Genomic DNA, 27220 nt, shown 5'->3' on the forward strand with positions numbered 1-27220 from the left:
CCTTCATTTAGCACTCAGTGCCCCCGGAGTGAAAATCATTCTGTTCTATTTGTTTTAAAGGGTTATTCGAAGACTAGGATGGTCATTTGAACGTATCTGTCACTTTTTTTAAATAGAATGCAATGTAATGCTTACATGTATTTTCCAGGTTGTTAAAACTATTTTGTTCTTTTTATATAAATATTTATATAATATGGAGCAGAGAAAAATATATTTGCCCCCATTCCTTGCCCAGCAAAATCGTAGGCAAGTAGGGCTCTCTCATTTGGTTAAGGCTCTTAGACTGGGCCTTCACGGGCAGCACTTTCATTTATCTTAAAGTGAGTAACCAGGCCCAAATCTCGGCGTCTGCTCACCATCCTGTGATCCTGGGCAAGTAACTTGATTTACCGGTGCATGTAGAAATTAGAGTGATCTTGTGTAATCAGACTGGCGCTTATGTCAAGCGCTTCAATGCCTTTGGTGCACGCTATACAAAACAGGCAAAAATGCACAACTATGTAAAACAAAAACATTATTTTCTTTGAGTGAAAAACCCTCCCCAAGCAAAAGGTATCCATTCAAGATGAACATGATAAACATGAAGAAATTGCAGGAATTAGAGTACAATTTGAGTCTTGTTTACTTACCCATTCCGTGATTCTGGGCAAATCACCTAAAGTGAAATGCCGGCTCATGTAACGGGTACAAGAGCCAAGAGGCCACTTGCACGCTGTTCCATGGACTACTTTTGCTATGAAGTGAAGGTGTTAACAGTTGATAAAGTTGTAGATCAGAAGTCCTAACCGGGGTTAAACTGTACAGACCATATGGATAACTAGGACTTAGGGACTCCCTCAGTCTGTACTAATGTCCGGAAGCCAAACGGCATAAAGGCAAAAAACATCCAGAAAGAGCCCCAATTTCCTCACAGTCTCTTGAAATACACATGTTCTTGTCCTACAATGGAAACGTCTTCAAGTTTAAGTATTATGTTTATTTAATTTGATAGATATATATATATATATATATGTCTAGCAAAGAGCGCACCTGCGCTTTCAGCAGTCACTCTCAACGCTCCGTGCCTTCCAGCCTGAAATTTCCTCGTGCTCTGAAATCCCTGTTTTCTCCTTCAATTATTTCATGCGCCCAACGCGTTTCGAGGCCAACGCCTCTTCTTCATGGGGCTGATGCAAGAAACAGGCAATGCTTTCACCTCATGGTTCCAACTTTATTTCATTAGAACAAACCGCCCTAAGTGGGCGTGGCTAAGACATCTCGTACCATCAAGGTTGATGGTTAATGTAGTCCCAGGTGAAGGCGTCATTGCATCCCTTGAGTAGGTTTGCCGGTTTGCAGCAGATTTCGCCAAATTTGTTGTGCCCTTAAGTAGGGGGAGAGTTCAGGGATCGGAGAGCAGTCTTTATCCTCGGGGCGTTGAACCTTTTAGTAGCGCTGCACAGTGCAGCGCTCAGGCCTCTCTGCGCTGTGCCGCCGGTTTGCCTCAGCCAGGGATGGTGCTCTGCTGCACGGCCAGGGGCAGCCGTGTGAAATACAAGTTTAGCAAAGAGCGCACCTGCAGTCACCCTCAACGCTCCGTGCCTTCCAGCCTGAAATTTCCTCGTGCTCTGAAATCCCTGTTTTCTCCTTCAATTATTTCATGCGCCCAACGCGTTTCGAGGCCAACGCCTCTTCTTCATGGGGCTGATGCAAGAAACAGGCAATGCTTTCACCTCATGGTTCCAACTTTATTTCATTAGAACAAACCGCCCTAAGTGGGCGTGGCTAAGACATCTCGTACCATCAAGGTTGATGGTTAATGTAGTCCCAGGTGAAGGCGTCATTGCATCCCTTGAGTAGGTTTGCCGGTTTGCAGCAGATTTCGCCAAATTTGTTGTGCCCTTAAGTAGGGGGAGAGTTCAGGGATCGGAGAGCAGTCTTTATCCTCGGGGCGTTGAACCTTTTAGTAGCGCTGCACAGTGCAGCGCTCAGGCCTCTCTGCGCTGTGCCGCCGGTTTGCCTCAGCCAGGGATGGTGCTCTGCTGCACGGCCAGGGGCAGCCGTGTGAAATACAAGTCTAGCAAAGAGCGCACCTGCAGTCACCCTCAACGCTCCGTGCCTTCCAGCCTGAAATTTCCTCGTGCTCTGAAATCCCTGTTTTCTCCTTCAATTATTTCATGCGCCCAACGCGTTTCGAGGCCAACGCCTCTTCTTCATGGGGCTGATGCAAGAAACAGGCAATGCTTTCACCTCATGGTTCCAACTTTATTTCATTAGAACAAACCGCCCTAAGTGGGCGTGGCTAAGACATCTCGTACCATCAAGGTTGATGGTTAATGTAGTCCCAGGTGAAGGCGTCATTGCATCCCTTGAGTAGGTTTGCCGGTTTGCAGCAGATTTCGCCAAATTTGTTGTGCCCTTAAGTAGGGGGAGAGTTCAGGGATTGGAGAGCAGTCTTTATCCTCGGGGCGTTGAACCTTTTAGTAGCGCTGCACAGTGCAGCGCTCAGGCCTCTCTGCGCTGTGCCGCCGGTTTGCCTCAGCCAGGGATGGTGCTCTGCTGCACGGCCAGGGGCAGCCGTGTGAAATACAAGTCTAGCAAAGAGCGCACCTGCGCTTTCAGCAGTCACCCTCAACGCTCCGTGCCTTCCAGCCTGAAATTTCCTCGTGCTCTGAAATCCCTGTTTTCTCCTTCAATTATTTCATGCGCCCAACGCGTTTCGAGGCCAACGCCTCTTCTTCATGGGGCTGATGCAAGAAACAGGCAATGCTTTCACCTCATGGTTCCAACTTTATTTCATTAGAACAAACCGCCCTAAGTGGGCGTGGCTAAGACATCTCGTACCATCAAGGTTGATGGTTAATGCAGTCCCAGGTGAAGGCGTCATTGCATCCCTTGAGTAGGTTTGCCGGTTTGCAGCAGATTTCGCCAAATTTGTTGTGCCCTTAAGTAGGGGGAGAGTTCAGGGATCGGAGAGCAGTCTTTATCCTCGGGGCGTTGAACATTTTAGTAGCGCTGCACAGTGCAGCGCTCAGGCCTCTCTGCGCTGTGCCGCCAGTTTGCCTCAGCCAGGGATGGTGCTCTGCTGCACGGCCAGGGGCAGCCGTGTGAAATACAAGTCTAGCAAAGAGCGCAGTTGCGCTTTCAGCAGTCACCCTCAATGCTCCGTGCCTTCCAGCCTGAAATTTCCTCGTGCTCTGAAATCCCTGTTTTCTCCTTCAATTATTTCATGCGCCCAACGCGTTTCGAGGCCAACGCCTCTTCTTCATGGGGCTGATGCAAGAAACAGGCAATGCTTTCACCTCATGGTTCCAACTTTATTTCATTAGAACAAACCGCCCTAAAAGGGGGTGGCTAAGACATCTCGTACCATCAAGGTTGATGGTTAATGTAGTCCCAGGTGAAGGCGTCATTGCATCCCTTGAGTAGGTTTGCCGGTTTGCAGCAGATTTCGCCAAATTTGTTGTGCCCTTAAGTAGGGGGAGAGTTCAGGGATCGGAGAGCAGTCTTTATCCTCGGGGCGTTGAACCTTTTGGTGCTCTGCTGCACGGCCAGGGGCAGCCGTGTGAAATACAAGTCTAGCAAAGAGCGCACCTGCGCTTTCAGCAGTCACCCTCAACGCTCCATGCCTTCCAGCCTTGGGCGCATGAAATAATTGAAGGAGAAAACAGGGATTTCAGAGCACGAGGAAATTTCAGGCTGGAAGGCACAGAGCATTGAGGGTGACTGCTGAAAGCGCAGGTGCGCTCTTTGCTAGATATATATATATATATATATATATATATCTAAACCTATAACAACCAAGTTCAAGTGTGCATTGTCTAATTAAATGAATGTGGAAAAATACTAGCTGCAGCATCTTTTGCTTGCAACACAAATAAATGTGGCTAAATACAGAAAAAATTACCCAAAAATAAATATGGATAAATACAGACGGAAATGTAAAAAAAAAAAAAAAATACCATAAAACCTGGAGCCCTAGTTATAAAGCAACTTGTGTCATATTTGGGTTCCTCATAGCACGGAGAAAGTGGCAAAGGCATTGGAACATAACAAATGTTTTGGGGAGAAAGGATCCTTTTACCACCTTTTTCTCCAACAAATGTAAAGAGTCCATGCACCCCAGTATATGAGGTTTCATTGTGTCCTGTTATAAGTTGTGGAGAAGGACACAGAATAGCTGCATTGGCAAATCTGAATGGGACACCAGAGAACTACCCTCAAAAGTATAGACAGTATTGTAAAATTACATAAGGTTCTATCGATGTGTCTTTACTGAAATATGTGAATTTGTCATCTATTTTTTTGTCATGAGTAGAGTGGAGGGTAGGTCACTGGGGTTTTAAGTTTATAGTAATTTGATGTTCCTCTCTGGCCTTCGGCGGGTGTACGCATTTTCATAATCTTGCAAAGTCTATCCATAAACAAATGGTTCTTGAGGAAAGTTTGTAGCCATTATCTAAAGTGGGAAAGGAGTGAGTTGTGATAAGTGTGCAAGAAATGGCTGAGAAAACCATTGGTGAGAAGAATAAGAAAAAAATCAAAGATCCTTCAAGAGAGAAAATTTCACACTGGAAGTCAACCTTTCCATTACAAATAAACTTGACAGTAAACAAAAGTTTGGTGGTAAAAAACCCATGCTTCCAGTAGATTAAGGAGTTTAGTGAAATTGGCGATTGAGGACCAATAAGTTAAAACTCTCATGAAATAGATTGCAGGAAGTTTTGTTATGGCTGCCAATCAATACACAGTTATAGTTAATGTTGGGGAGTTGTATTGTTTGAAAACAAGGTGAGTAAAGGCTGATCATGGGATGGGAGGATCACCAGAGATGGTGCAGTTTCTTTTGAAAACTTGGGAGGGAAGGAAATTTGAATTCACTATTCCCAAGCATTTATTTATTTATTTAGATGTTGTATGAAGTGCTACAAACAACAAAGATTGCCAACTCAGAGCAATGGGATGGGGGCCGGTGGGCAGTACAAAAGTGGAGCTAGGTACTTAGACCAAGGTTTGAATCAGCCATATCACAGCAATACAAAAAAAGGTGATACTGTTGAACTTAAGTGGCTCCTTTGATGGCCCGAATACTGCACTCACACCCTATTTCTACAATGCTTGTAGCTACAGGTTTCTTTTATTACAGAATCTGACCTTGCACTCCTGTGGATTTCATAGTATGTATTGCCAACATATAACATAACGAGGAGAGGGCATTTAACAACCGATATAACCTGAGGCAGTAGTGCTAGAAGACTATTAGGACACTCTATTGTCTTCAGTGGAGCTCTCAACATATCAGTGTTCTCATTTAGAATGAATCAGAAAAGCCAGTATGTTCAGAGTGTGAGTGAACTTTTAGTAATAAGAAACAATAGAGAACATTTGTATAGCACTGTCTATACAGTCACACACACACACACACACATTTTCTCTATCTCCCTCTCGCCAATCTCACCACCCAACAAACAGTACTCCATATTCGAACATTGGAATGTTGAGAACTCCATTGAAGATAATGGAGTGCTCCATGCTTCTAATGTCTGATAAAAGCCCATATCTCCAACATTCTAATGTTTTTCGTTCACAGCTGTTGCAGTGAACAAAAGCCTCATGGAACCAAGAGGATTTAAATCCCTCAGGCTCACTGAAGCCTTTGTTTTATTTTCTAGAACATTCTGCCCTCAAGTGGCGGAATGTTCGAATAGTCTTATAGCCCTTCGTAGCCAGGCTATACCGTCCATTAAAGGCCTGCTCCCTTGTTAAAGGCCCTAGCTTTCAGCTCAGGCCTCTAATGGCCGAAATAGCCCAACACTCCAGGCTATAAGGTTATATTATGACCTAAGAAAGCCTAAAATCTGCATGAAATCCTTCTTTTTTTTTACCTAGACCATCACTTGCATACCAATCAGCCGTATTAACCTGCTTGGGTATTTTACCAGGGTTCATCTGTTAACTATCAATAGATGCGGAGGCTGCTGGTCTTACACTCATGTTTACTTTGAGCTTCAAACACATAAGAACGCAGGTATATAGACGTAGTAAGGCACATGAGCTGCCACCGCATGACACACAGAGTGGAATCGGAGGTGTCTGGGATAAAAAAGACTGCCTATGTTGAAAAATATCTTGTGAACCATCTAGATTTCAGGCAGGAATTTCCTGTGTATTTTCATTACTGCAAAGTCTTGGCAAAGTGGCTTTACACATTACAATATAAAATCCTGTGGAATGATGATGTGCCAATACATATTTTGTCTGGCTTCAATACTAGTACTTCTGTCACAGCAGAGTCAAAGCAAAACTATCTTCATCCCCTCTTCTCCTGCTGGACTGAATTTCAGTTTGGAAGAAAAGTCTGTTCTTCAAAGGTTTCCTAATAACTCAACAACTGGTGGAGTTTGATCAAGAAACAGTCATCAGAAAAGACTGTTTCTAATATGCCTTTTTTTTATCAGTGTCATCATCAGGTCTTGGTGATCTTCTTTCTTTCAGTGCTTCCAATTTCCATGTGGACTAACGTCAAGCAAGGGGTGGAGACAAGGGTTACTTGACCTAGTTCGTACGGGGTGTTAAGGCATGGAGCATTACCACCCAATCTGTGCGGGCTTCATGGCCAATTTAGCCATAAGATATTCTTGCATTTCCTCATGGGTAGTGTGCTAGGGGACTGCCTCTTGATCGGGATCGTGCACCCTGATACAGATCCACGTTTCTGTCATTCCTTGGCGATTTGTGGAGTCTTGTGAATAGCAGCGTGCCAGGTGGTGACATTACTCAATCCGTTGTTAGTTTTCAACGATATCAGCCGTGCAGTTCTTTCCACAAAACTTGCAAATGCCACTCTCCTAGGCACTGCCAAAAACAAAAAAGTGAGCGTTTCAGCAGGTCATGTAAGTAATTAATAGTTCATAGTGACTTATATTTTGTACAGTCCATGGATGAATCTTCTTTTAATCCATTAAAAATACTGGAGCCATAAGGTTGAATGCCAGGGATTTTGTTTTATTCTCCACTTCCGGGTTAAATATTGTTGTTGTGGAGAATAAAACTAAATCCCTGGGATTCAATATTACGGCTCCAGTGTTTTTATGGAATTTAAGATCAATCATCCATGGACTGCACTAAATAGAACTGCTTAGTTGCTACTTTTTGTGTTTAGGAATCAGCTTTAATTGTTCAAGGTTCATTGGCAGTAGGATGGTAGAGGTAAAGCACTTGTACCCTTCTCTTTTGTTGAATGTGTAGCTGCTATTGCCTGTGCGGTCCGAAAAAGGGCATTTCTGCTGGGTTTGGGCATTACCGTCCATAAGTGGTTGACATCTTTTTTAGAAGACCGGAAGCAATTGGTCGCTGAGACCCTCATTCTGCACTCAGGAAGGACTAGTCTATGTGGTCCATCAGGGTTTAAAACAGACATTGCTTTTATTAAATATCTATACACAGTTTTTGTCAAAGTTACTTCAGCAAGCCAGGGCTGCTTCGACGTGTGTATAAGACACCTAGCTGATCTGTGGCCTAAGGCATCACTCACAGCAGGGGGTCAGTTCTCCACCTCACTGACCAACTGCCTCTTATTCGTTAGTGTATATCAATTATTATTGTCAAGCTCAATAAAGCATAAATGATATCCCTTGTGACTACAAAGGAAAACTCCATCTGGATTGCCTCACTATGCCAGTGCCTGCCACCCAATGTGCAACTTGGACATCAACATCATTTAACACTCATGGGCAGTATTACACAAGGTGCCTTGGGGGCACAGCAGACATTTGCACCCACGTTTGTGCATCCCCAGGGCGCTTTGGAATTACAGAAGGGGCTGCAGATGATCGTGTGGCCACTTGTGTAATACCAATAGCGCTGGCACACAAACAGACAGAGCTATCTTCAGGGGGAGCTCCCTCATTTGCATGGGGGCGTGCCCTATGCAAATTAGGGGATCCCTTTGCTTTATCCCCAAAAGCTCACAAATCTATCAGGTTCTACAAAGCCTTCTCCTCAGTCAAAAACCTTTAAGTTAGTGATATGGGAGGGTAGTTGTCAATGTGCAGCAGCAAGAATCTTTTAGCGTACAATGTTAAATTACTGATATATTACATAGAACACCATTTGAAAGTAACACGCATCTGCACTTAGCAGTGAAAGGGTAAGGCATGACCAAATTGCTGGATGTGTCAAATGAAAGGTGGAAATATTGACGAGAGTGATGGAATTCATTGTGAGGATGATGAAGGGACAACACTATGTTAGTGAATGCTGTTTTGTAACAAAGCCCACAATGATCATCAGGAAATCATCACCATTAGGTTGTGTAACCTGTTGAATTTAGGTGCCTGTAGGCAGTTAACATGCCAGTGGTATCAAATATGCAATATTGTGTAGATACATAAACTTTCTCTCTCCTTGTCATTGCGCAAATCTCCTGTCATTAGACACTAATGACCCAATTTCACATTCCTTCTTACACCTTTTAAATCCTACCAATTTGGATTAGTGGTATGGCCCTGAGGCACTTGTTAGAACATTTATATGCAATGAAATGTATTAGATGATCATCATGCTCAACCTGACCCATTCTCCACAAAGAACCTTTCACACCACTGACCATGCAACATTTCTCTCCACTCTTAAGTCATCCGTGGGTTACTAGTTACAGCATTGGACTGGTTCACATCTGATCTCAGTAGTCGCACCTAGACAATCCAACTGAAAACCTCAAATCATCAGAACATTTGACTGCCTTACGAACTCGACATCGAGCACCTAGGAGATCTTTAGAGTGACTACAGAATCTCCCTCCAGTAGAAAGGTCTCAACAACAGGTCCTTCAGTATCTTACAATTCAATCATAGCAAAGCAGAAATAATTCTATTATTCCTTCCTGTTTTTTTGTCATACAAAACTGGCTCTTGGCAAAGTCTTTATCAAATTTCAGCTCACAGTTTGCCGAATCAGTGAAATTATTAAGTTTCACTTTCTTGACCCTTACTTATCCTTAAAACAACAGGTTCAAAGATGAGCAAACAGATTCTCATTCATCTGGGACTCCACTAAGAAATCAAGTCCACCCTTCTGCCATTCTACTTTTTGTACTATGCAACGGCTCTCCAAAACTAATGGAGTAAGAGAGACTCGTCTACCTTCTTCTTCTAAAAGCAATTTACCGGTTTCATGCTTGGCTCATCTCTAAATCAAAGAAGCCGGATCGCAAAACTCTCTCATTGACCTTAATTATCTTAATCATTCCTGTGTTATAAACATTAGCTGCCTAATATTGAAAATTGTAAAACTCAACTTGATTCAAGCATTCTATCTAACTGCCATAAGTATCAGGAATGCCTGCCCCACATCCACCCCTGTAACAGATCATCTGTCTTTCTAGAGACTACCAGAAACTTATCAAGTAAATTTTTTTCTAGTTAATAATAGGCCTCCAAGTAGGCCATCCAATGCACACCTTCTCACAAACACAATTTTAGCTGATTGTTTCTTGCATTAAGCCCTTCGTGGCCAAGGAGAAAATTAAAGTATTGCACTTAATGATGTAGAAGGCATTCAGTACGGTGGATTCCCATTAGTGTCTGCCAACTGTTCCCTTAACTCCACCTCTCGAAGCCTACTTCTTTCCTATGTGAACTGCTTTCACCTCTCTCTTTCATTTCACTACATTAAGCAGCCACGGCTTGTGCAGGTAAGAGCGGTGGGGCCGGGTTGGGGGAGCATTCAACAGACTACCATGAGGGAAAATTAAATAAATAATTAATTTGCCCTCGTGGTCATGTGTCAAATCCCCCCCGGCCCGCCGCCCCACCGGTCTTACCTGCACGGGCCACGGCTGACATTAAGACTACTGGTCACACATTTTTATTGTTTTGTCTCCACGTTTTTGTTATGATGTTCCATATAAGTGACTATACTTTGTTATGATTTGGATGGTGCTGTAAAAGCAGATTACAAACAGGTACTGAATATCATGAGTAATGTAGAAGTTCATAGTTCTTCCCTCATGCTGCCATGCTTCACTCTTGTCATGGATTGTTAGTTTTATCTAGATCATCAACCTCAAAGGAGCTTTGTGAGAAAGAACAGAAGCTCATAAGGGCATACGAAAGCAATTGTCCTCTGAATTCGCAGTTTTGCAGGAGGGTGACATAGTTCTACTACAGACAGCTTGGCTTATACAATGGCCATGGAAATAAATCTGTAGAAATGTGGTCTAGTGATTAAATTGCTGACTATGGATCCAAAAGACCTTAGTTCAACTTGAAACAATATTAGACCCTAATACTACCTTTCTGGCAATATCTTATCTCAGTGAGCAAAAATAACATTAATTGTATTCGCCTCTCAAAATTATGTAATTTTAAACCTACAAAATTGATTGAGAGCACTAAAATAAACAAGAACCCCCCCCCCCAGAGTAAGTAGCTACATAAAAACGATTTCAAAATTAAAAGTGCACCACATTAGGACACTTGCAGTTACCCAATGCTATAACCTGCCAAACATAGCTAACTCTTCCATTATTACGCTGTTTTCTTCCTCAGACTCTCCTCATTTCTGTTTTCCCTGTCAATGTCCAAATGTACTTTGAAATCCATCTCGACCCTTAATGCCTCAGTTTCACAGTCCTTGCTTAAAACCACTGGAATCTTCCTTCCCTAGTTTTCGGTCTGACCTAAGGTATCACCTGTTTGACCTCCTGCAAAGTCCTCGACTCTTAGGCAGCAGATTCCCAAACACGTGCTCTGTGCTATTATCTACACTAAGGCTCGAGAAGAAGATTGATGTTACCTGGGGAGAAAATCATCCACCCAGTTCTTGGTAAACGGGTGGACTAATGATCATATGTTCCCCTATATCGAGACCATGCCTAATCCTATGCTTAGAAATGCAGTATTGCAATTTAGAGTTCGCCTGAACCCATGTTATGCGGATAGGAAGATAAAAACTGCAATGACTAATAAACAGGGTCTGTGTACATGTGGACTACAAGTAAAATGCAGTGGCCCACATATTTTGCTGGACTGTTTGTGGTTTCTAGAAGAACGGAAGGAATTTTTAAAACCTCTTTTTTGCCTATAAAATTGATAACCTGGGATCAAGCTCTCAGCTTGTTGATAAATATCAGATTTTTAAGTGTGGCATGTGCAATAGGAAGATTTTTAACTGCAATCCAGGAGTCATTGAATGAATTGGTAACATAATCTAAAATGGGTTATGGGGCAGAAATGCGATTTCATCCAACCCTTGAGGACATTTTGGAGCTTTGGAAGTCAGTATACATGCAGGAGTGTATATTTAATGTATATGTGACCCTTTCCCTATGTGGTTATGAATTAAGAGCTATTTTATCGAGTGCTACTGCTCCTACCATATGTTTTGTTTTAATAGCATTTTATTGTGTTTCATACAGTTTTTATGGTTGCACTTTTTCTATAATTTGCATTTTTAACTGTACGCTGTATTGCGGCATTTTTATGGCTATATTTGCCGAATAAAATATATTAAATGATCGACTCTTATTCACATTACAATAACATGTTTTGTTCTACCTTCATTAGTTTGGGAAATTATTCCTTTTGTGCTCCAAAAATGGCGTAATATGGACAATAAATAATACAAGCACGCTCCTGCTATCTGAGTACAAAACATCAGAAAACACTGACCAGAGAATGGCCGCAGTGGTAGTTACAGCACAGAAATGTGTGATTCACCTCTCTTTCCTTTCCTACCTCGGTTTGGTTTCTCTTGCACCAGCTCCGGCCGCTTGTTGACATCCACTTTGTTCATATAAATGTACTCCTCGTCGCCACCTAGGACAAGAATTGAGAACAGAATTTCAATGCGCTGCATGGGTCTGAGGATTCTTACCACCCCTCCCCGTCCAGGTGAAGCAGACAAAAAGATACAGATGGGGGCTTGATTTGGAGCTTTGCGGAGGCAGACATCTGCTGAAAGGAGGAGTGTACCCTCTGATTTAGCAGGTGTAGACGTGCACGATGTGCAGCAAGGAGTTATTTGGAGAAGCCTACATTAAAGGAGCAATGGAGCATGTATTTCAGAACCCCACTACATCACAGCTGTGTAAGGTGTTCCAGGCACCCAAAATGGTGGAGAACATGGATTTGTTTGCACACAGCTTTATCCCATTTTATCAAGCAAGAGCAAAGGTAAAGAATTATCAAGGGCACTGAAGTAATAACCTAAGTGGTTTATAATGCTTTCCCAAATGAGTTGTCATATGATGCTGAGTAAGCCTACTCCCCACACCATCCCAAAGTCCCTTCCCTGACTGCCTTAATAACTGTGCAAATTTGGGGTGAGTTCAACTTAGTAAAGTACATATCATTTGTGGCCTGATGCTCTAGTGTATGAAAAATAGGCCTTGTCCATCTTGCTGTGGGGAAATGCATTAACGAGAAATCATAACAGATTGGCAGCAGAACAAAATAAAGATATCTAAGCCTTAAAATCAGTACAGCACTCCTATAGATCCACAATTCTGTATGCCCTAGTGCGCCACTCCAACTTGAGTGTTGCATGATGCAGCCAGATGAATTGTTCTGCCTATTTAGCCTACTTTGAAGGCTACATAAACATGAAGTAGTGCAAGGTACATTTTTCTGGCTCACCAAGCTATAATAGTGACAGATTGTACGCCTCCCCCTGCTTGGTCGGAAGTAATAATGCTGTTGTGACCAAGGTCCACTTTCGCATGGGGCAGTTCAAGCTAGGGTCCCATGTATAAAAACAAGGCATTCAGTTCCCAAATATTGATATGCAAAGTTGCTCTGTTCGCCAAACTGAGACCCTCTGAGTGATCTCTGAATACAGAAGTTCATATGTGTAGTGGGAGGTCAATCTGGTGCCCCATGAGAAAGCTTGCCCATAGAACCACCAAAACAGAGCTGAGAGAAAGTTATGGGTGACTGAAGCTCATCAGAATGAGTCTGCTCTTTTTAAAAACACAGAGTTCTATTTGTATCTCATTCTTGAGAAGTTGGACCTGATGATCAGCATATTGCATTACAAAGTTTAAAAGAGCAACCTTTTATCTCAGAAAAATGGGCCTTGTTTATCTCACTGTAGAGAAATGTATTCATGAGAAACCTTATCAGATTGACAGCAGACCAAAATAAATGTCTTTAAGTCTTAAAATCCAGACGGTACTCCTGAAGATCCACATTTGGAAGTATTATCCGAGAATAATGTGATGTGCTATCGTGTCTTGAGAGTTAGAAAGGATAGAACCCATTTGGGTCCGGATGGACTCCATAGAACTGTGACATAAGTGTTAGAGCATAATGCAATGAAGGTTGGTTTAGAATGTTGGGTTTGCAGTTACTTGCAGAGGAATAAAGATGAAGAAAACTAAGCTCAGTGTGTGGCGTAGTCATTGGCGGGTACCCAGGATGGGGAAGACGCTACAACTGACGACAAGGGTGGAATAAGTAACCCAAAGATTGACAGTGTTCTCCCAGAGAGTATGCCATGGTCCAAGCAAACTGCTTGTGCATACCACAAGTGTTGCAGTCGAAGTAAGGAACCGACACTTGATGCATGTGGAGTCAACGTGCAACTTCAGTTGCTGTAAAGAAGTTTGAACGACAAAAGCATTGCAAAGAAATCTACACATCAGTGACCGAGAACCTACAGGTCAAACCATACATAAAGGTGCTGCGCTGCTACGCAATATACATTCATACATAATCTGGAACACTTACGATGAAGGCAGATACAACCAGGTTTTGAATGAGCAGCAAATAGTGACAGCAAATTGCGAGATAACCTTTCCATTAGAAAGTGGTGAAGATCAAGAGACAAAAAATAAAATAGTTATTTACTCAGTGCCATGTGCCGTAACCCAGACAAAGCACAGGGGTTGTGCTTGAAACGCTGGTAGGTCCTATCTAACCGGCTGAAGGGACGTGATGGCGGTCGGAACAGGAACATAACAGAGGGCGACAACCAGAACAGTCCTAGATATCTTAGGAATAGTGAAAAGCTGCTTTCCCAATGGAGGCAAAGACCGAGGCCATCATTTCAAAAGTCATCAAGGATGATCCAGAGGCCCGCACTTCCCAAGGCCTTAGAGAAGTCTTATGTGAACAGGTTTAAAATTAACAGCTGAGGGGCCTGGAGGGAGCTCCACCCGCAATATCAACCACTGCCAGAAATGGCTTTCCTGAAACCACCACCACAGTTTGATACCGCCAAAAAGCTAAATATTGGTGATAGATGAACTGCTTGGATACAGACATTTGATGATTTAATTGATGCACTTGAAGAGATTGATAACAAAAAGATTATCAAGCATCTCAAAAATCTTGCTGGGGATGGTGTCAAAGAAGTTACAAAGAAAATGGAGCGAACTGATGAAGAAGTGACATATCATCAGATTAAAGGGGAAACATCCTGAACAATGACTCCAGATCAACGAGTCCCGCAAGCGGTACGACTTTCCCGAACAAAGACTCAGCCTTAACCACGCATGTGCTTGGTTAAGGCTGAGTCGGTCTAGTGTTTGGCAGGGCAGAGTTCGGAGGAGCGTTGTAGAGGAACAGGTAAGGGGTTAATTTTCAGGAGGTTGGGGTTTCGTTTTTAGAGGGTATGGGTGATTGTGTATGTTTAGAAGGTGTGGGAGGGATTAGTTTGTAGGGAGCTGAGATCGTTTTTTAGGGGCGTTGGTGATCGAAGTTAATTTTAAGGTGGGGGCATTAGTTAATAAGGGGTTAAGTTTGTTATTAGGAGGCGTTGGGGGAATTAGTTTTATGGGGATTGAGTTAGTTTGTAGGAGGTGGGGTAATCGAGAATATTTTTAAGGGGGGAATTAGTTATAAGGGGGTTGAGTTCGTTTTTAGGGGGTTGGAATTAGTTTTTAGGGGGATGGGTGAAAGGGTTTCTTAGTAGGGTGTGGGGCAAATTTGTTTTTATGGAGCAGGAGGGTTTTGGGGGATCAAAGTAGTAGTATAAAAGCATTTTTTAACACAAAAAATCATGGATAAGTAACGCGTGGTACAAAAATCGTGGTTTAAACAAGGTCGTGGTTGCAACCTCGTTGCTAGGGAAGTCGTGGTTGTGGAACTCGTTGTTCCAACATACAACCGATTAAAGAAGTGTGGAGTTTCAAGTTTAATGCAATGCCAAATGCTGGTTACGAATGATTCATTTTCAACCAAGAACTCCAGAAACTCAGTGAAAACATTGATGAATTTGTGGAGAGACTCAACACACTCACCAGATATTGCAAGTTTAGTGAATTTAATGATGAAGAAGCTATGTGTTTGAAACTTATTGATGGATGCTTATCAGATTCATTCAGATGACAAATGCTGAGAGAAACTCTTAGTCTGGAGTGAGTGTTATTGGCTGCCAGAGCTGAATAGCGTGCTGAGAGCAAGCGGCAGACATGGAGCCTGGAGGTGCCCAGAACAAATACCGTTTTGATTGTGAAAAGGAATCAAAACAAAAGACTGAAGGACACACAGGGATGTCTACACATAAAAAGAATTTGTGTTTTAGATATGGCTTTTTATTTTCACACAAAGGTAAATGTCCCGTTCTTAGACTGATATGTAAAGGCTGTGGGAAGGAGAACTATTTTGTAACGGTTTGCATAGCGAAGAAATAAGTGAGTGCATTTGGGCGTGAATATAAAACGGCTGCCAGAACTTTCCAGAGTTAATGTTTGACGTACACCCACAAGGCCAAGCAGTGACATGAGTTGAGACAAATAAAGACTGAGCAAAGTCGACCATCATCTAACTCATCTTTACAAAGTTCTTCTGTATCACTATAAAGTGAAAGTGATTAAAATGATTGCACCATGTTGATGTTTACCTTAGGAAATCATGTGCATGTTGGTTTGGCCGCGTGTGAGAGAAAATATCAGTCAAAGAAAAATCAACACGCCAAAGTAATTCAAACATTGTCCAAAGATCACTATGAACGTAAATGGTTGTTTGATAACTTTCATTATCGACAGTGGTACATCGATACACAATATGCCTGTGGAGAAATACAATGAACTATATCCATTGCTGCAACTTAAGCCATTAAAAACCAAAGTGTATACATGGGCTGCATTGACACCCTAAACAAGTTAAGGTTAATTTGTAGCAACAATGAAACGCAAGGAAAGGAGTGTGCTAGCACCCATCCATGTGCTTCAACTGAAGAACCGGGTTATTTAAGACCCAGCGGCGCCAGGAGCACGCCCAAAGTCTTCGGGTTCACCTGTCTTAGAGTACAGAGACACAGGACTCATCGTGGTGACGTCAAAGATCGAATTTATTGGCTGCAGCCAGTAACAGAAGTCCTAGAAATCATCACGGTATGAGTTCTCAGGAGACTGCTCAATTTTACAAAGCAAGTCATCCCTTTTTACGCCAAAAATCACATTCCAGACAAATACCTTACATTTACGAACTGTCCAATCACATGTATCCACACCAGAGGTATCGCATGACGGTAAAACCCACTTTTCAATTACCCGGCCCATGATCAATCATCGGACAAACCCAACATTCTTCTTAAGACAGGCTGAACGAACCCATAATAAAAAAGGACCACAACCCATATCATAAATAAGCCATAAAGAAAGAAACAGAATCAGGTGGAGGAAAGATAAGACATATTTGTGTGTAGTAAAATTTTACGATGTCATGTGCTTTGATCCTCAATCTTGATCAGCTACTGGGAAAGGAACTGGCCTAACAAGGTCGGCTTCAGGCAACAGGGTCAGTTCACTCAGGTCATTCAGGAGTCAGCTAAAGTGTACGTGTGCTAAAGACTTGTTCGGCCGCAGTCATCGGCCTATGTGAGGGCAACCACAAAATGGCTGCCATATACAAAATGGAAACCAAGGTTCAGAACAAATCTTCGATTACACTGCAAATCCTTGTGTGTAAAGTAGCGAAATCACTTGTACTTGCCGAACTCATCGGTTACGGTTCCTCGTTACCCAAATCGTAACGGAACCATGACATTTGAAACATGGGTTCAGAATTCACGGAACCTCACAGGGCACAACTTCAAGTGCCTGTCTACTCAGTTTCATAACAGCCGCTGATATGGGACTGATTTCCGCAAATTACAACATGAATGCTCAACACAAAATAATAAGTGAATTCCCTTAAATATTTCATGGTTTGGAAAAGCTTAAGACTATCAAAGTTACATATTAACTGCATGCGCGCGGCGGCTTTTCCCGCTGTATGCGGCGTTTTTTAAAAACGCGTGTTACATGACGAGCTCAGCTCGTCATCAGCGTGCGAGCGGCACAACTGATGACGAGCTAAGCTCATCATCAGCGCCGAAGTGGTTAATGAAGAAATATGTCCTGTTGCTCAGAGACCTAGAGGAATTGCTTTTCGTTTGCAAGAAGCTGTTGAAAAAGAACTTGAAGCGTTACTTAAGCATAACATTATTGATCGTTCAACTGGTCCAACGCCATGGATTTCTCCCATAGTAGTAGTGCCTAAAAAGGACAGTGAAAAAGCTGTATGCATATGCATTGACATGCATCAGGCAAACAAGGGAATTGAATGAGAACAAGGTCTACACATTGCTGTCATGATAATGTAATTAAATGGTGCAGAGGTCTTCTCTCGCCTTGATTCAACTAAAGGTTATCATCACTTAGAACTTGAAGAAAATTGCAGGTACATTACAACCTTTTCTACACATGTTGGTTTGTTTTGATACAAAAAATTAAGTTTTGGTGTGTCATCCGCTGCTGAACTGTTTCAAGACGTCATTCGATATATCATAGACTGTCATGAATGCGTATAATTATAGTGATGACATATTGGTTTTCAGAGCTACACAAAAAGAACACGATGAAGCTCTTGCACAAATATGTCATTTACTTGCTGAAGGAGGTTTGACTATGAATGCAGACAAGTGTGAGTTCCATAAGGCAAAGCTAAAATTCTTTGGCCATATCTTTTTTGAAGGGGTATGACACCAGATCCTGCTAAAGTACAAGTGCTGTCAAATGCTGATCCCCCACAAGCTGTTTCTATTGTGCATTCATTTCTTAGCATGGACAGTTACTGTTCCAGATACATACACGTCTATGCAACAGTAAGTGCTCCATTGAGAGAACGGACTACAAAGAATGTTTCATTTTATTGGTGACATGAATGTGAGAAAATCTCTAAAAGAATTAAACAAGCCATTGAGAATGCTACTGAAATGACATACTTCAATCCTTCATACAGCGTTTGTTGTTGACGCTAGCCCAGTCAGGTTAGGCGCTATCCTTACACAGCACAGCTAACAACTGAATGCTCAAAGACATATTGTGGCATATGCAAGAACAAGTGTATCCCAAACAGAATGTGCTGACTCACAAAATAAGAAAGAAAGCTTCGCTGTGGTATGGGCTTGTGAACATTTCCATGTATTCCTGTATGGAAAATGTTTTACGTTAATAACTGATCATCAGGCTTTACTGACTATATTTGACAATCCAAAGGCCAAAATGCCTCCTCAAGTTGAAAGATTGGGACTACAGTTACAAGAGTACAAGTATACCATTGTGCGTTAACCAGGGAAGGATCAGAACCCTGTTGACTACTTTTCCAGAGTGCCTATACAAGGTCATTGTACTCCATCCAAGATGGCTGAGACCTATATAAATTTCATTGTAAAATCAAACACACCAGCTGCCATTTTGTTCGCCACAAGCCATGATAGTGAAATGCTAGAACTAAAGAATATAATTACACATCTGTCATGGAACCAACATATTCAACCATTCACCAGTGATGATGAATATCAAAAATACAAAAATGTCAAAGATGAACTATCCATAACTCAGGAAGGAGTTATCCTACGAGGAGCGAGAATTCTGATTCTGTAGAGTCTGCGACAGAAAATAATTGAAGTTGCCAATGAAGGACACTGTGGAATCATTGCCACAAAACGAGCTCTCCGAGACCGAGTCTGATTACCTTATCTTGATGACAGGGTTCAAAAGGAATTAAAGGCCTGCCATCTATGCGACTGCCTTTCGACAAAAACTACTCACCACACTTTGAGCATGTCAGAACTCCCAAAGCATGCATGGAAGACAATAGCCATTGACTTTTTCGGTCCACTCAACAATGGACATCACATGCTGGTGATTATGGATGAATACTCACGGTTCCCAATAATTGAAAAACTTTCACCTAGTAGTGAAGAACAAGTCATTGAAAGACTTGATGGCATCTTTGTGACATGGGGTGTTACAGCCATAGTGAAGTCTGACAATGGTTTACCTTTCAACAGTCGAGAGTTTAAAGATTTGTTGGAGCATTTGAATATAAAGCATCAGAAGAGCACACCTTTTGTGGCAGCAGACCAACAGACTGTTTTTTTTTGTTGTTTTTAAAAAAAAACTTTTATTGAACAATAACAAACAACAAACAATACTTCACAAGGCAGAAAATATATACAGAGCAATATCATGGAGTCATGTGGGCAGAGCTCAAGACAGAAGCAACACATGACAATCAGTTAAAATAGGGGTAGGGGCAAGCGAAGAGACAAGCAACAAATGCATCAGTGATAACAAATGAACGCCTACTAGGGGGATAAGGACACATCAGTAGACAAATCGTGGGGGGGAGTGCATATATTACCCCGATATGCGTTCCATTGGGACCAGACATGACCCCATTTCTTGGGACGTCCCCGGGAAAGGTACACAGTCTTCTCTCGGAACATGCACCAATCGATGTTGTCTTTCCAGGCGGACAGGGTAGGTGGCCTATGCGAACCCCAAAGCTGGGCAATGTCCCTTTTAGCAACCATGTTACCAAGGGTCGCCCAGATAATTTGTGCGGAGTTGTAATCATTAGGCTCCCAAACATTGAGCAGGCAACGCCTGGCTTCGGGCAGCAGAGACACACCCGTAACAATCCTCATAACATCGTGCACCCGGGCCCAGAATCGTACCATCTCCGGGCACTCCCACAATATGTGAAGAAAGGTACCAGTCATACCACAGCCACGCTTGCATGACCCATCCATGGAAAACCCCATCCGAACCAAACAAGGCCCAGTGACATACACCCTGTGTAGTATCTTCAATTGGACAAACCGCAAACGGGCAGGGATAGCGACCTCCTTAGGCGAGGACAAAGCTGATTGCCAATCCTGGTCGTCTAACTCCAGGCCGTCAGAGCACCTTGCTTCTCTAAGGCGAATCAGTAAATCCGCTCTGTTGTTAATGAGCTTTTTGTAAATTAAGGAGATCGTACTATCAGGCACATGTCCATCCAGAATGCGGTCCTCCAAAGGGGATGACTCCGGGATATCAGTACCCACAGGGAACACAGACAACAAGGCGTGGCGGACTTGAGCGTATCGAAAGAATTCAGTGCCGCCCAGGTCATACTCCAGACGCAGTGCATCAAAGGACTTGACCGTCCCCTTCGACCACAAGTCACCCACTCTACAGATGCCAATCATGTCCCATTTGTCAAAGCCTTTCGTCCGCCACAAAGAACCCAAACATTCCGAGTCATACAGGGGGGTGGCCCGAGTGAATCTACCACTCCAGCCCAGGGCCGCAGTCGCAGCTCGCCACACTCTCACAGCAATCTTAGTGGGACCGGTCAGCGCTCCACGGCGACCACCGGAGTACAGCGTTCTACTAAAAGACCCTCCCGGAAGGATAAGCCTATCCATTGAAAAAGCCGGAGATGGGCCCGGAGCGTAAGTTGCGTGGTTAATTGCGCTGAGTTGGGACGCCCAGTAATAACGTCTAATGTCCGGGAGGGCTATACCGCCATCGTACCACGGAAGTGTGAGCTTGGATAGGGCGATACGGGCACGTCCGTCCCAGATAAGTTGCCTCTGCAGATTTTCCACTTCACGAAAGTAGCTGGAGGCAATCGGGTCAAAGGAGTTCTGTAGCGCGTACAAGAAACGGGGCAAAGACATCATTTTAAAGAGCGCCGCTCTGCCGAGGGGCGACAACGGGAACTTACGCCAGCGAGCTACGTCAAGTTTAAGCCGCTGAAGGGGGGGCAACAGGTTGAGGTCATAGCGCAGAACGGGATCTAGGGAAATATAGATCCCCAAGTACTTAAAACCGGTCTTCGCCACCTGAATTGGAAATCTACGGGGCAAAGGAGGGAGGTCGCCTGCCAAAACGTAGACGCAGGATTTAGCCCAATTGATAACGAGACCGGAGTTCTTGCCAAAGGAAGCAAGTCCATCAAAAAGTACATTAAGGGATTTCCGCGGCGAGGTAAGATATAGGAGGATATCGTCTGCACATAGAGAGACTCGATCCTCGAAATCAGGGGACCATCGAATGCCCCGCATGGACGGTTCCCAACGGAGCCATTCCGCCAGCGGTTCAAGAGCGAGAGCAAAGAGCAGTGGAGACAACGGACAGCCCTGCCGGGTACCCCGACCAAGCTCAAAGACGCCAGAAACTCGTCCGTTAACCACCACCTGGGCCAGGGGATGTTCATAAAGAAGTCTCACCCAGGCTATAAAGCCTGGCCCAAACCCGAATTTCAGGAGGGCCGCCCATAGGTAGGGCCATTCGAATGTATCGAAGGCCATGGTAGCGTCGAGAGAGACCAAAATGGCCGGTTCCGTAAGCGTCCCAGCTCTCGCGAGAACCCCATGGAGTCTACGCAGGTTCATGGCAGTGTTGCGGTGCGGGATAAAACCGGACTGATCCGGATGGATCAGGTCCCCGATCACAGTGAGCAATCGATTAGCCAGAGTTTTCGCCAATATCTTGGGTTCGGCATTGAGCAAAGAGATAGGCCTGTAGGAGGTACAACGGTCTCGAGGCTTACCCTCTTTAGGAATAACGACAATAGTGGCAAGGCGCTGGTCCACGGGAAGGGAGCCCGACTCCAGGGCCTCGAGAAACATGTCTCGTAAATAGGGCGCCATTTTGTCGGGCCGCAGTTTATAAAGCTCAATAGGTAAACCATTGGGGCCCAACGCCTTACCCGAGCGGAGCGATCGGATTGCCACCGCGATTTCATCCACCGTTAGCGGAGCATCCAAGAGATCCCTATCTGAGTCAGAAAGGCAAGGCAGAGCTATGTCCCGCAGCAGTAAACGAGAGTCTTCCTCGTCTCGAGCACAGACTGAGGTGTACACAGTCTCAAAGTGATCCGCGAAGCACTGAACGATCCCAACGGGGTCTGTGACACACTCACCGGCAAGCTTCTCAACCACTGGGACCACACGATTCACTCGCTCCTTCTTATCCAACCACGCCAACAACTTGCCCGCTTTATCACCCACGTCATACAATCGTCCCTGCTGCTCCCTGTACATCACTTTCGCTGCATCCGTAACCAGAGCCTTATAGTCCGCCTGTTTCAAAGCAAGAGTGTGAAGCTTCACGCTAGATACATCAAGACTAAGATCCTCCTCCAAAGCAGCAATCTCAAATTCCATCCGAACAACCTCAACAGTGGCGGCCTTTTTCGCTGCGGTAATCATGGACAAGGACTGACCACGTATCACAGTTTTAAACGCTTCCCACAACGAAACAGACGAAGAGACCGACCCCACATTATCATCAAAATAGTTCTCGATGGCTTTAACAAGGCCGGAGCGGGTCCGGGGATCATGAAAGTACCACGGGTTAATCGGAGCCACTCTACCCTCGACTCCCACACCAACCTCGTAGCGGAGCCATAATGGGGAATGGTCCGAGATACCCCTGGGGAGCTGACGAATTTCCCTGATAGAAGTAGACTGAACTGCGGGCAATAAAAAGTAGTCCAGTCTGGACAAACTGCCATGAGCCATGAGCCACGGAGTGGAACGTGTACTGCAACTGTGTAGGGTGTAGCAGCCTCCAAGCATCGACAAGCCCAAAAGTCTCCAGCAAGTCGCTAAGCCACCTGTGCGCGCTAGGCAGGTCCCTGGGTGGATGTCGGTCAGAAGCGCCAGATACAACAGAGTTAAAGTCCCCACCCAGGATCAGAAGCCCTTCCGGTAAACCCAAAAGGACACCACACAAGTCAGCGAAGGTTAAGGTCTGCAAGCCCGTGGGAACATAAACCGAGAGAATGGACAAGGTCTTCCCCTCCCATCTACCAGTAAGCACAGCATAGCGCCCCCTGTCATCAAGTGTGACGTCATCAACTGCAAAGGGAAGGGAGGACCGAAGAAGGATGCCAGCTACCCTAGACCCAGAGGTAAACCCCGCGTGTGCCACTAGGCGGTAACCACGTCGATTAAGAGCCTGACAAGCGTTCCCCATTAAATGGGTCTCTTGCAAGACGACAATATCGGGGGAATGCCGCTTAAGGTATCTCAAGACAATACCCCGCTTAATCCTGTCTCCCAAACCATTGATGTTCCAGGATAAGAGTCTCAACTCACTGCCCCCCATCCCCAATGCATGAGAGGAGCAGAACCCACATAGAACACTACAATCAATACGATGCCTCATGAAGAAACAAAAACACACAAACTTACCCACGGTACTCCCCCCACCCTGCACCCCTGCGTAAGACTAAAAAGCCACCCCAACCTGCAGTGTGCCTGTCGCCCCATATCGAAACTAACTACGCTAAGAACCCAGGAGGAGGAAGAGTCCCCGTTTACCCCCTGCCACCCCCGGGCTGAACAGGGTCTAAAAGGTCCTAAGGACAAACTCAGCTGACAAAAAGTCCAGATGTCGGGATCCACCGGCAAAGTCCTCACTCGGCCACACCCCTGTCGGCGCCGCCAGGGTGTCCGGAACGATCCTGTCCCTCAGGGAGTGTATCAAGCCAGTCACTGACATTAGCAGGGCGGTCAAAAAAGAATGTACGTTCCCGATACTCAATCCTCAGTCTGGTGGGGAACAATAAGGAGTATTTCAAACCCAAGTCTCGCAGGCGCCTCTTGACCCCTTGAAATCCAAGTCTCTGCTTCTGAACAAGCGGCGAATAGTCAGGATAAAAGGAAATAGAGGCATTTTCAAATTTCACCGGTCCTTTGTCTCGCGAAGCCTGCAGCACAGCGTCCCGATCTCGAAAATGGAACAGCCTGGCGATGATGGGTCTCGGAGGAGCACCCAGCTTAGCCTTCCCGCCGGGAACACGATGAGCCCGTTCCACCGCAAAAAATTTACTAAGTCCCGCAGGAGCCAAATGGTTGGAAACAAGTCTTCAACCAGGAGATCAGCCCCCTCGGTCTCAGAATCCTCTGGAACGCCAATAAGACGTACGTTGTTGCGGCGGGCCCTATTTTCGTAATCCTCAAGACGGCGGGCCAGTTGGTCATGGGAGGATCGGAGATTACCGAGTTCCGCTTGGGCGTCCGAGACATCAGTGACCAAACTGGAGGTCTTCAAGCCCAACGATTCCACTCTCTCGTTGGTTTTCGAAAGATCCGCTCGAATCAGCGTGATATCGATGGCCACCGTGTCGATCTTGGTCGCCAAGGCCTCATATTGTTGCCCCATAGAGGCCTGCATGGCGGCAATGGCTCCCATAACGTCCTTCAAGGACGGGTCAGAAGTCTCCAGAAAGAGGGTCTTAGAGGTGTCCAAAACACGGCTCACAGCGCCGGGCGAACCCTTGGCATGTGCATAGTGGTCCATGGTGTTGGTCTGGTGTTGGCCGCCACGCAGAGGCGCCTTGGTCTTCCGCTTCTCGAGAGGCTGACCGGTAGCCATCTTGGAAAAGGGACCCCGGAGGGGTCCCTGCGACCTGGTGAAAATGGCCGGGAGCAAGCGTCCAAACAATCAATAAGACCAAGTCCAAGACTTTGCGGACCAAAGTAGATTGAGCCGTGGGCAGGTAGCCAGGGAGCCCCACACAGGAGAGAGGGCAACGGGACGATTGAAGCCAGTGAAAGGCTGCACCCCTACCAGCGGAGTTGGGGAATCGAAACTGAAAGTCAGGAGGGGTCGACCCGGCGGGGACCCTCGCAGCCGTTGTTGATCAACTGCTCCTCGGCTCGCTCCAAAACCGAACCCCCGGTCCGCCTCGGGGTGGGCCTCAGAATGAAGAAACAGCGTAAAAGTGGACCCCGACGTCCAATTTCGATGTTTCAAAGTGTCTGATGATCAGCGAGAATATGCGAACAAAAGCCCGTCGATGAAATCAGGATGTTGCCAGGATAATCGTAGGAGGTGGCACAGGTCCGGGGAGCTCTGTGCTCACGCGACCATCTTGGATGCCCGCGTAAATCCTCCCTCCCAACAGACTGTTTGAGTGTTTTGATGAGTATGTAAAAGAAAGCAGTGCAGCATACTACTCTTGTGAAGCTTGATTTGCAAACTGCGTTGTATTCTACCTTGAGAGCTTATTGTTCAACATCCTACTTGAACACAGGTGAAAGTCCTGTGAAAGTGATGTTCAGGAGAGCAATGAACACCAAGTTACCTCAATGGACCAATCAGAGTAAGAAAGATTTATTTAATAATGGCGAACAAGTACTCGCACAACAGATGCTAAGATGAAAAACTAATGCTCCATCAAGTGTTGTCTACCAAGGGACACATGGTGACTGCCCAGCGCCCTGGGAATTCTATTACCAGAGACTCATCTCACTTTAGGCATGTAACTAATAGTTCTTAAGATGGTTGGCTTAGAATGTGGGGTTCACAAGTACACACAGAGGAATAAAGACGTGTAATACTAGGATTTATGCATGGCATAGTCATTGGAGGGGGAAGATGTGACATGTACCACAACTTTTTTAACTCCATGAAACCACAGTCAGGGCTACAGTTTATTTTGACAAATACTATTTGGAAGAAATATGTATAGTTTTTTGATGATCAGAGAAGAAGGGAATTGGAACTCAAAATAGGAGCTGGTATTAAACACCTATAACATTAAGTGGCAATTCAGGCTTAGGTTGTTCTAAGGAGGCTACTTCTGTTGTTCTTTTAGCCTGCTGTGCAGATCTCAATGTGCACAAGATACAGCTAACAACTACTCAACAAATACAATCAAATAGTTCACAATGTGTTTCTTTATCTGGCTTGTAATAAGGCCAACCAGTTGAAATCAAGGTCATAAACAAGGTCCAATCATGGTCATTCATGGCTGGTCATGGAGTAATTTTGACAACGAAAGACTGACTAATGCTATATTATTAAGGTTAAAATAAACATACAATAAGTTGAAATGAAACGAAATCTCCTGATTTATTAAGAAGGTCTGCACTTACCACTGCTCGACTTGAGACACAGCTGCAGGATCTCGGAGAGGAAACATTTCTTTAGTACGGCTGTGCTGCTCAGGCTCTCCTTGTCCAGAATCTTCAGAAATTCTTCAAGTTCTGTCAATAATTGCTGCAAAACTGGAAAGGAACAGAGAGATGAAGTCAGTTTTAACACAATGCCATCACTTGGACATTTAGCATTTTACTCATATAGCAGAGGTCCATATTTCTAGATTGGGTTTAGAGACGAGGAGTTGAGAATGAAAGCAAGGAGTAGTGTAGTTAAACATTCTACTGATCTACTACAGGGTTCCTTCATAACAGTTTGTAGCATTGAGATTTTAAAGATTTGCTGTGCTTGGAAGTCAGTATCTAACTCAGGCCCGTCAAATTTTGCTCAGGATCTTATTCCGCTCTTAAATGGGCTCCGTACGGATTGGCCTCCAAGTCATCTTTTGTTGCCACATAAAGGACTCAGATTTCGATGTATTCACTTCATGCTCAGTTAATTAAAACCACTGCATGTTGACAAATACAATTATTAAAAACAACAAAAGAGTTACAACGTATTAAATGGATAAAATGTTCAACTTATCACATTGAAAAAATATTCATGTTGGTAAAATCGTGTCTCCTTTGGGCAATTCAAAAAAGGCCTTAAATGTTTTTCTTTTCCAATAAGGTCACCAATAAAGGACTCATGTGGGTGTTTCTTTCATCTTTTCTTTTTTTGCTAATACATTCCACCTTCCATCAGCAACATCAAATTCTACTGTTGACTTGAAGACCTGAGCCCAGAGAGGAGAGCAACAGGAAATTCGACTGACTGTCAGCAACAGATTTCCCAGTGGGAGTTGAGGGCTAAACTTTGATGGTCTCTGCTTCACGACCATCAACGTTGTGTTCATGTGAACCGACGGACCACGCACGTAACCTGGGCTTCATCCTGGACTCCTCCCTCTCCATGACCAGACAAGTAAACGCCGTCTCCTCGTCTTGCTTCAACATCCTGCGCATGCTACGTAAGATCTTCCGGTGGATCCCCACCGAGACGAGGAAGACGGTCCCCAGGCCCTCGTCACCAGCCGAC

The 27220-nt window shown here is 44.5% G+C and overlaps 1 protein-coding gene across 1 annotated transcript in view; it reads right to left on the bottom strand.

Annotated features, from left to right (window-relative positions):
• The window catches only part of AFAP1L2 (actin filament associated protein 1 like 2), a 523453-nt gene that overhangs the window by 250276 nt on the left and 245957 nt on the right, over positions 1-27220 (bottom strand). The window contains exons 2-3 of the mRNA XM_078643868.1: positions 26137-26268; positions 11718-11798 (exon numbers count right to left, since the gene is read on the bottom strand). Of these exons, the coding sequence (XP_078499994.1) occupies positions 11718-11798; positions 26137-26268 (213 nt within the window). The remainder of the gene's footprint in view (positions 1-11717; positions 11799-26136; positions 26269-27220) is intronic.

This window comes from Lissotriton helveticus, chromosome 5_1 (genome assembly GCF_964261635.1).
Source record: "Lissotriton helveticus chromosome 5_1, aLisHel1.1, whole genome shotgun sequence".
NCBI classification, from domain to species: domain Eukaryota; kingdom Metazoa; phylum Chordata; class Amphibia; order Caudata; family Salamandridae; genus Lissotriton; species Lissotriton helveticus.